Source organism: Leishmania martiniquensis, chromosome 34 (assembly GCF_017916325.1).
Source record: "Leishmania martiniquensis isolate LSCM1 chromosome 34, whole genome shotgun sequence".
In the NCBI taxonomy this organism is placed as follows: Eukaryota; Euglenozoa; class Kinetoplastea; order Trypanosomatida; family Trypanosomatidae; genus Leishmania; species Leishmania martiniquensis.
In genome coordinates this window covers 1,237,074-1,247,500 of record NC_090169.1, presented here as the reverse complement: position 1 = coordinate 1,247,500, position 10,427 = coordinate 1,237,074, and the positions used below count along the sequence as shown (strand labels likewise).

The window sequence follows — 10,427 nt, the reverse complement described above, 5'->3', positions numbered from 1 at the left end:
CCGAGGACGGCGACGCCGATGCAGTGCGTCGACAGCCGGCGATGGAGGAACGGCCCAAATGTCGAGAGGGACAACAGAGGATGCGGCGGGAGCGAATAAGAGAGAGAGAGCGAATGGGAAGAGGGTTGGGGGCAGTCCGCAGCAGTCCGCACCACGTGCGGTTTGCCTGCGTGTCCGAATGGGCTGCGGCTGCGGCTCTCAGGTATCTGCGCGGGACGGCTGTAGAGACAGCTGCGCCAATGTCCTCGCGAAGCATTTCGGCATCGGCGCACGCACGCAGCAGAATCCACCGCCTCGCACACACGTGCCTTGCCAGCCCCGTCCCAGCTCATGTGCGAGCCTCGGGACCGCGTGCAAGATATCGCCATCGCTTTCAGACGCACTTCCTTGTGCGAGCGCAAAAGACGGCCGAGCCGGAGACAGGGAAGAGAAAGGAAAGGCTGCACGCGCGCTTCGCTGCGACCACCGCAAGGGCAGGCAAAACGCAAGGCAAAGCGCGAGTAAGCGTATTTCCAAGACGCCGTCGGCGCCAAACGGGCGCCTGCGGGGAGGCACAGCAATGCGAAAGCATAGAGATCTCCGCTGGGGCGAATCTCAGGCCGGCAAACAACAAATACGCCGGAGAGCATAAGCAGACGGGCACCGCACACGACAAAAATGGAGAGTGGCGCCACGAGACGCACCAACCTAACAAGGAAACACACCCTGGGGTGCTATACAGAACACACACGCAGCGAGGGCCACCCGGCTCAGCGGCAGCAGCAGCGAGGAGAGAGGGCGGCGACAGGCGTTATCATCTCTTAGCCGTCTGGCTCCTCCAACCGTTCAGCGAGCCGGCCCACGACTGTTCGCGTGCAGCCTTCACATCCGTCTCGCCCCACCTACGCGTGCGCCGCCGCTGCCGCCAATGCAAGCGGGTCATGCACCTGACACGTACCTCTTGCGCAGGGCAGCCTTTCGATTCGTCGAGCGGCCGGACCCCACAGCACCGGCTCACGTTGCCCAGCCCATCACAGTCCCGCCGAGGAGGGCGCAGGCGAGCACTCAGCCTCACCGCCATGCGGCCAAAGCAGAAGGACAGTGGGGGGAGGCGTGTGTGGTGGCTGCACTGTCGGCAGGACGCGTAGCCGGGTGACACGGCGTCATGATGGCGGCACGCCTCTTCGGTATAGCGCCAGCTCAGATCCCTCTGTGGACGGCAGCGTGTACGTAGCCATGTTGGGGGGCGAGCTGCATGACAGGTGAGAAGCTATTCCGTAGCGAGATACTTCAGGATTATCGATTTCTCCTGAGGAAGTGGGATGTGTAGGCGCCATCATCGATTTCTCCAAAGCATGCGCGCCGATTAAGGAGCGGCTGTTCCCATGGTGAAAGGAGTGCCGGGAAAGTGGGAAGTGGAGTCCGTACAGCAGCCAGCGCTCCTTCGCAGAAGCGTGGTGGGTGGGGGTAGGGAAGTGTCTCTGGAGGAAGGCAAAAAGCTCAAGGGTAGCGAAATACGAAGAAGAAAACAGCAGAGAATGTCGAGGCGTGCCAAAGAAAAGACCGCGTGCGAAAAAAAACTTTATCACGTTAGTGCGTGTGTGCGTGTGGGGGGAAGAGGCCTTCACATGCGTACAAAAGGAGGCAGGTAAGCGTCCGGCGGACGTCATCTCGTTTTCTCTGCCTCCCTTTTTCCTTGTCATTCCGTCAAATCTGTGCATAGAGGTCGTATGAACAGCAAACAAAGAGACCGAGAGAGAGAAAAGAAAGGAACGCAGGTGCCTGCTGCCCTCCTCATACACCACCACACAAACGTTTCTCTTCACAGCTCCTGCTCCCTGTGCCTTTCTTTTCGCAACGTTCCGTTGTTCTGTCTCTCCGGCGGGGGGGGGCACTAGAAAAAAAAGACAAACGGCCGAGAGCTTGAATGAGAGAAGGGGCGAGGGGCGTGCGCTTCTCGAATGAGTCTGTATCAATGAAGCGCATGGCAAGCAGCACGACGGCATAGAAGCATGCTTTCGCCCTTCCCTGAGAAGATTTTTGGCCGAGCTTTCTTCTTCGTTGCACCAGGCGGCAAAAAAAAGAGAAAAAAGGTATGGCCCGTGCGGGGCATCGAAGGAGACACTTGTGCACTGCCAAATGCACGCCTCACACCATACATTGTTCACGAAATGCGCCTTTACTGTTGACCGGAATGCCTGAAAAGAGCCTTCATGGGCCCAGACGCGTTCACCGCATCGGCCAGTGCTGCACTCATCTCTTCCTGAATCGTAAACTGCACTTGTTGCTGTTTGACGTGCCATTCTCGGAGGGAATGTGTTGGTGGCAGATGCGCCGCCCCTCCATTTTCCCTCTCTCTCGCAGCGAGTGGGCTGAATCCACGTCTTTTGTATTGCTTGTCCTCTTCAGGGCCATCTCTGCAAGCGAGCGTGAAGATATACGCCCGATCCAACCGCACTTGCTCTCCTCAGCGCATTCACTCTGCGTCTGAGAAGATGCAGTTAGAAGAATGGCAGAGCACAGGAAGGCCAGCTCATGGAGAAAGAAAGAGAAGTTAAGAGAGAAATCACACGGTAAAGAGAGAGCATTCGTGACGGTGCTGCCGAGATCGCTACAACAGCAATAGGGTAAAACCAATGAGTGCCTCTGCTCTTCAGTGTCACGGTTATCAGACGCTGCGCTTTGCAGATCCTCACAAACGACCAGCGCCGCATGCCGCGGTACAAAAAAAGAAAGCTGAGTAAAAGGGCTTTAGAGAGACAGCACAGAAACACACACACACAAACACGAAGACATTCGGGCAGCCCTTACATAATGCACGGCTCTGCAGCCGCATCTGTTTCAATCAGACGAAAACAAAAACATGAAAAGGACAAGCAACAAGAAGCAATCGCAACGATCACCCGCTAAAGGGAAGAGCAAAAAGCGGCAATGGGGGGAAGAGGCGTGCAAGGCTGCGGTGATAGAGAGGGGGGAGAATTCGTTGTGTGTGTGCGTGTAAGACAGAGAGAAGAGAGGGGAAGACTTTACCTTCGACGTTGGAGGAGATGCGCGATGTGGAAGAGGCGCAGGTGCATGTAGCCGTCAAAGAGAGCGGTCGTGAATAATATGAAGGAGAGGCACAGGATCGGAATGAGACCCCGTTGAACATAAGTGATCATGAGCACCTGGCAAGGGTAGTTGTCGTATCTGATATTATGGCATGCACAGAATCGTCTCTCTGCATAGATGCTGGTGCAGGGAACTTCGATACCGCTACACCGATGCGAGCTGTAAAAGGCGCACAGCCTAGGTCTTATGAGCTCGTTATCCAAAAAGGTGAAGAAGCGCTCATAACTCGTCTGCGCGCCTGCGGCAATCATCGTCACTACAGAGCAAACAATGACGGCCACGGTGAAGAAGACGCGCAGCCCCACCAGGTAGATGCCGTCATGAAGCGGAAGCACCATGCGAAGCGCGTGCAGAGACGTACACGCGGTGGCGACTAAACCGACAACTACTGTTGCAAAGACGTACGAGTAAATCTTGGTGAGGTAGACGCCTATGACATTGGGCTCCGCTGTGAGGATCGTCATGAGCGTATAGAGGAGCAGCACGAGCGTCACCATAATTTCCATCGAGGCAACGGTGAGGGTTTGCTGCGGGAGGTGAGTGAGGAAGAGAACCCCCGTACGCCGGAAGAGGCCGTTTGGCGCTCGGTAAGACCGCAGCACGTTGCGGCGGATCTGCTCCTTCCTCTTCTTGGTGCGTCGGACATCGCGGTCGATCTTGATGAGGTGTGCGAGCTCCTCACGGGTGGTGCGCACGAGCAGGTCGTTGTCGAGGTTGGGACACTTACAGCGAGTCGTGATGAAGGCGCGGAGTGGGACACAACGCGGGTTGTTGCCCTGAGAGGTGTGAATAATATAGCGCCGCACAAACATGCGGAGGCACTGCATGTCAAAATTGTGCCGTGTCGGGTCCTGGAAGATGGAGTAGAAGCTGCTCTGCGGGTCCACCCCAAACTCAACGTGGTGGATGTGCGACCGAGAAAAGGTTACATACGGGATCGGGCCCATTGTCCCCTTCTGCTGCCGCATGCGACTGCGCATTCGCGAAGTTGCCTCCGCGTGTGTCTCCGCAACCTCGCTCGAGGGGTCTGGCTTCTCCTGGTGCTCTGTGAAGGGGATGCTCTCGTGGTCGAAGTCCAAGTCATCGCCGTTCGGCATCTGCGCGCTTCTCGCCGCAGTAGAGGCACGCAAGTTGCCAAGGGCGTTGCCAGCGTCGTTTGCTTCGATCTCCTCGCGCGCCGCGCCGCGGGCAGCATAAGGCATGCCATCCAGACCGCTACTCGACACTGCCCCAGTGCCCTCGGACGTTGACGACTTCAGGCTGTCATTGACTGCAGAGGCATGCTTGCGCTCTAGTTTGTGGACTTGGAAATCCTCCTCGGTGTACCGGCGCACATGGATCAGCATGACAGTTTCCTTGTTGATCGTGCCGACGAGGCCCTCGTAATAAAATGAACAGGTCTCGCCGGCGATGGTCGTGTCGCCTTTGAAAGTGACGCACCGCCCGATCAGCTTCAACTCAGGCGGGGAAATCGCTGGGATATGCTCTATGGGCTTGTCTAGGTGAATCACGGTAGTGTTGACAAGCTCCTCAATGGGCTGTTCCTCGTCGTCTTCGGCTGACTGAGCCTGTGCTTGCGACGGCTGCGCATCGGCAGCCGCCGAGGCCATACCGCCTGTATTCTGCGTAGACGCCGACGCACTCGCGGTGGTGCCGGACGCCGCCTCCGTAGCTCCATGATGATGAGGTGGTGGGCCTCCGAAGAGACCATGGTTCGCCTCCACTGTCTGAGCGTTAGCGTCCCGACGTGTGCTCTGCGAGGCGGCTGTTAGCTCTGCGGCAGCCTGAATCATACCCAGCCGAACCGAGTCTGATGCGCGGAGCATTGTTCCTCTTTCCGCCTACTCCAAGCGAGCCTTTGCTCACCACTTCTCCAAGACTGCGATGCACGCGCCCGTACAAGCAAAGCTCTGCACAGCTGTTCTAGCCTTCTCTGCGGCTCTTTTGTACGCTGGATGGTCTTCGGGAAGAGTAGAGAAAGCGTAGAGGAGGGGAAGGGGGTAGAGGTGGGGTGTTCAAGCGGTGGCGCACTGGAGAGCTAAAAGTTCATGATAAACATATATATATAAGCACACATACAAAAAAAGGCAAGGCCGACACGGGCGACGCCTTCGAAGAGCCTTTCTCCCTCACACACACAAAAAAAATGTGGGGCTGAAAAAGAGACAGCAGCCACTCGTCAGCACGAGATGAGTTCAAAGACCGAAAGGCACAGGCGACAGTGCAGCCAATGCGGACAGGCAAACGACCGGAAAAGCAAAGCGTGAAAAAAGGAAAAAAGGAAAGGAGATGTGAGGGAGAGTGGGGGAGAAGGGGGAGGGGGGAGAAGGTCGAAAGACAGAGAGAGCAAGAGGAAATAAGGACTCAACACAAATGGCAATGATAGTTGAGTACAAGCATGAATGTTTGCTGGTGAATGCTGCATGCACGCCACACTCCGCGCGGTACGCCGAGCGATGTGCGCATGTGGATGTGTTTAATGGGACGTTTTGAGGACGCCAGAGCGGGTGTGGAAAGCACCAGAGACAGGAGAGCCGGTGGCATTTGAATGGGAGTGAATCGAATAGAGCTGGTGCGTGCACACATACACACACGGGCACATATATATAAATATATATTTATATATATGTGCATGGGTGAGTGACAAGTGACCGCCGACGGCAAAGAGGCTGCGACGCACGGCAGTGTCCATTCAACATGGCCAAAGCCCCCTTCGGTGACAAGAGAGAAAGGGGACGGCTGCAGGGAGTCGCTTGACAGATTTCCGGGGCGAGCATCGATACGCTCGAGAGCACCCGGCAAGAACAAAAAGGACAGAGACACGCACGGGGTTTCAATTAACGCTTGCCCGAAGTGCACTGGCGTCCACCGCCGCCGCTATGTCAGCCCTTTTTTTCTGTTCGTTTGCTTCCTTTCTCCTCATCCAAAGAAGTCCATGATGGCAGTTGAGAAGCTGGAAAGACGTAGCGGACCGTTCCGAAGTTATTACCATCACATCTCACCCCTCCCTCCCTCTTTCACTCGCACACACGTGCACAAAAGCACACGCGCGTTCGCTCCCATTCTGTATTCTTCTCTCGAATTCATTGTGAACTTTCCCTGCGATGCATACTGCTGTGGAGAAAAATGTTCTTCCGTCGCAATCGAAGCGCGTCGTCAGCGCCATAAAGGAGGTTAAACGCGCTGCATGACGGATAAGATGTGCCGGTGAGTCTTAAAGGCAGACTGTGACTTCCGAAAAACGAGTGAGAAGTACAATGAGTGCAAACACACACACACAGACACACACACAAAAGCAGCAAAAAAGGAAGCCAGGGAAGCAGCAGACAAGAAAAAAGTTCGTCGTCGTCGCACACCATGTGTACCGAAAAGCTTCGAGAGGACACAAAGAGCGTCAGCGCGCCAGCAGCGCCACACCACAGAAGCTCGAGCTGCACATGAAACATTACAGCCGCGCATTTCATCCACAAGAGCCCTACTCTAATCAGGACGCAGCCAGTTAAAGGAAGTGTGTTCTTCTCTTCGTACATCTAGCTTGTCTCCTCCACCACCGAGCTTTTTTTTGACCGCTCATCTGCCTGCTCGGTCACCCCCGATCTTAAGCCGCGACACGGCGCTCGGCACGATTTAAAGCGATGCGTCGCGTCAGTCTTCAACGCATGGCCCCTGCTTCACGGCCTGGCGACTGGCTTTCCTCCACTTAGCTTCCTGCACTCGCGCCCGACAAGCTTCTCTCCAATTGGTGCGTTCTTTGAGGCAGCACCGTCTTTCGACACAACTCAGCAGAGTATGTGTGCGACGGAGGGAGGGGCTCGCGCGCACCGCCTCTTTGCCATTTCTGCCACTACAGGAAAAAAAATATTCCAGTCTTCTGGCGAGTTTGACGAGAAGTCACACGCATCACGGCAGCCGGTATGCCGCACGGACGCAGTCCACAAACGTTGCTTCCCCACAAAGGTCTGCGATTACGCGGGCGGAAGCAAGTTTTTTACCTATCAGCGCCACACAAGAGGACCCGCATCTCAGCCTCGACGACTCCCTTCCGAAGGACACGCACGCCACGCCAACGTCTCTCTGTCATGGAAGTCCGAAGCATACGCTTGACTCTTTTCTTTGAATCCGCGCATGCACAATGAAGCCGGTACACGACTGTTCGCGTGAAGCCTTCGCATCCGTCTCCCCCTAACCTATGCGTGCGTCGCTGCTGCCGCCGCCGATGCAAGCGGGCCATGCGCCTGACATGCTCCTCTCCGCCAACGGCGGTCCCTGGGTGAACGGCGCGCCAGGACCCGGGCAGCCCGTGAGCAGCGCCCGGACCATGGGCGGACGCTGCCCCGCTGCAGGCCTCGACAGGCGGAGTCCGTGCGCCCGGTCTTCCCGGCACGCGGAATGCCACCATGCGGTGTGGTGAATACCTCGGTGGAAGTCAAACGCACTCGATGGCGCCATGTGGGGCGTTCTCGTCATGCTTCCGGCACCAGTGCTCAGTCCGCACCACCCGGCCAGCCCTACGAGAGGCCGTGAATGGCGCACACATGCGCCGCAAAGTGGGCTCGCACGTATCGCTTCGTGCCACCCACGTCTACCGTCCACGATCGTTCGACCGTCGCATGCTTTTTGCAGACGCCATACAACACGCCCGCTGCGCTTGACCGCGCGCGCGTACAGCGCCTCGCACCTCTGCACCTTCGCGTCTGAGTAACGAGGCTCCTGGAGTCCGGGGCGAGCGCCTCCAGACCTCATTTTGCGTCGTCCTTCAAGTGGTGGTGAGGGCACACCTGGAAGCCACGGCCCTTTCTCCCTGCAGGTTCTGTGAGAGCCGCGGCGCTGCTACAAGCACGTTTCATTATACGGGTGCTCAACCCTCTACGCTACCTGTACCCTTTTCACTGGAAGAGAAGGAGGGGGGGTACCAAGCGGAGGAGGCCGAGCATAATCGTCTGGTGACGTGCAGAAAAGGCGCAGACTGCTTCCCGGAGAGGGATCAAGAGCAGCAGAGGGGAGAGAGGAAGGCGCTCGACGGAGGCAGCTCGAGCAGAGTGAGTTTGATGTATGCGATCGCCTCCATGCGCTCACCACCATATCCTGAGATGAGGTGCGCGCTGCGCCCCGAGTGATCAGCGCATTTCACAAGGCACTGCAGCTGCAGTGCAAGATGCTACGCCCCCATAGTGGCATCAGGCGGAGGCCTGCGTGCAACGATGCCAGCGCAGCAATCGACAGGACACCATCGGCATACTGTAGTGCCGCTGAGGGTTACCCACGGCTGCAGGAAGCCAATCCTACGGAGCAGGTGCCCGTCCGCAGCCGGGCGAAAACAGTCCCTCTGCTTCTCTCGTGAGCTCAGCAGCCCTGCTCTTCTGGCCTGCAAGGGGGGTGGGGTGGGGCGCTGGACATCTGTCACTCATGAATCCGCTGAAAAGCAGGGCGTTAAGGATTTATAGGCAAGCGTATCCGCTAATGAGGCCACCTCTGTGCCGCACATCTTCCCAGTCTCTGACATCTGATGGAGGGCGCGTCCAAAAGAAAGCCAGCCGTCACTAATGTTATCCATCATCGATGAGCAGCTGCTGCACCCACTCAAAGACCACAAAGGTGCAGGCGCTCGCCGGCACTGCTTTCAGGTAATTTGCAGTGAGACCGCTAAACAGTGACGTCACTCCTTTGTTGCGAATCATCTTCACCATGCAATCCACCATTCCGGTGTACTTCTTCGCCCTCCCGTTGCTTCCCTGCGTCTGCAAACGCGTCCGAATTACATTCAGTGGGTACGACACTGTCTGCGCCACAGTGGAGGAGAACATGCCCACCACGCCGACCTCTGCCGAGTTTAAGGTCGCTTCATGTCGTTTCATCTTCTTCACCTGCATGCGATACATCATGATAGACTGCTGCGCACTGGAGTACAGACCCATTTCTAGTCCTCGATAGAAAACGATGCCGACCATGTTCGGCAAGAAACCGCGGTAGAATTCCGGTAGGCCCCCCTTGAGGTAGGCAAGGCGTATGATCTCGGCCACGCCGCCCTGATATTCGCTACTCCGCGACACGACAGCGCGTGTCTTGATCACTTCCAGTGGGTATAGAATTCCTTGGGCACCAAGGCCGGCAACGGCCCCGATCATGCAGTTCACCGCTAATTTTGGAACATGAGAAATACATCCCAGTTGGTTGAACGGAGGGGTGAGGATGGACGCTTCCAACAAGATGGCACTCTCCCGCTGCTTGGCCTCATCGCTTTTCGGCAGATGGCTGGCAGACGCCTTTGGGGACGGCGATAACGTCAATGTCATGAGACCTGCTCCGTAGTCGGCACCGGCAGTATCGACGATTCCCTCGGCCCCCATAGCCCCTGCGCGGCTTATCAGCTCCTCAGCCTCCACCATCATAGACTCGCGCTCCTCCTGCTCCCGGCGGCTAATGGCGGTGCTGAGCTCTTCCTTAGCCTTCCACTGCGCCGCCAGGACTTTCTTGCGCTTCTTTTCGCGCTCCACACAGTCCTCGTAAAGAGAGGACAGATAGCGGCGAATGGAGAAGACGATGGCAAACTCGGGCCCTGCCTTGAAGCAGTTGATGGTGTTGCCGCGCCAAAAAGCCTTCCATCCGCCGTCCGCCTTGATCATGCGAGCCAGCTGCAAGAGGCTCGGGTGCTTTGGGTGGAAGGCCTGCGCCGCGCTCGTGACGGGGGCGTTTTCCGAACCACTCCTCAGCGCGACCCGTCCGGAGGCAGTAGCCAGGTTGAGGCTTGGCGCCTGTACGAGATGTCCCTCTTGCGCGATGAGCTTAATGCGATCGAGCGGGGCTGTCAGAGTGCGACTTGCCGCGCCTGCAACGCCACCGGCAACAAAAGTCGCGATGCTGCTGTACCAGTCGCGACGAAGGTGCAACGACCTGGTAATGGAAAGCTCGTCCTCCTCTGCATCTGTTGCTGCCGTGTCGGTCGAAGACGCACCTTCGGACGAGGTTAGGCTTCCGGTGGCCCGCCGGCTCACTTTGGCAGGCTGTGCGCCTGCATCTAAGGCCTCTGGCGACTTCGATGCCGCGTCCTCAACGAAGGGCATCAACGGACTCGTGGTCGATGCCTCCATTGCTCCGCGTCCGCCCATAACGCGTGAGCCTGCGCGCTTTAAAAGAAAACGCCAAAGACGACGACAAAGTAAAATAACACCCGAGAAAAACACAAGTATGAAACCACACAAAAAGCGCACTGGTAGTGTGTGGGATGAGAGAGCATGCAGTGCAGACACACACACACAACCTGACAGACACAGAGAGAGAGAGGAGAAACAAACAACAGCGGCGCCACGTCGGGTCCTCTTTTTTTCGTTTGCACGACT

At 57.1% G+C, this 10,427-nt stretch overlaps 2 protein-coding genes across 2 annotated transcripts; both read right to left on the bottom strand.

The window, feature by feature from the left end:
• Positions 1–3,005: 3,005 nt before the first annotated feature.
• Positions 3,006–4,916, bottom strand: LSCM1_02332 (uncharacterized protein; the record flags this gene model as incomplete). Its single annotated transcript, XM_067319915.1, has 1 exon — positions 3,006–4,916. The coding sequence occupies one exon, from the start codon at positions 4,914–4,916 to the stop codon at positions 3,006–3,008; it is 1,911 nt and encodes a 636-aa protein (XP_067175290.1).
• A 3,720-nt stretch (positions 4,917–8,636) lies between these two features.
• Positions 8,637–10,196, bottom strand: LSCM1_02331 (uncharacterized protein; the record flags this gene model as incomplete). Its single annotated transcript, XM_067319914.1, has 1 exon — positions 8,637–10,196. One exon carries the CDS (start codon positions 10,194–10,196, stop codon positions 8,637–8,639), a length of 1,560 nt encoding a protein of 519 aa, XP_067175289.1.
• Between the last annotated feature and the right edge of the window lie 231 nt (positions 10,197–10,427).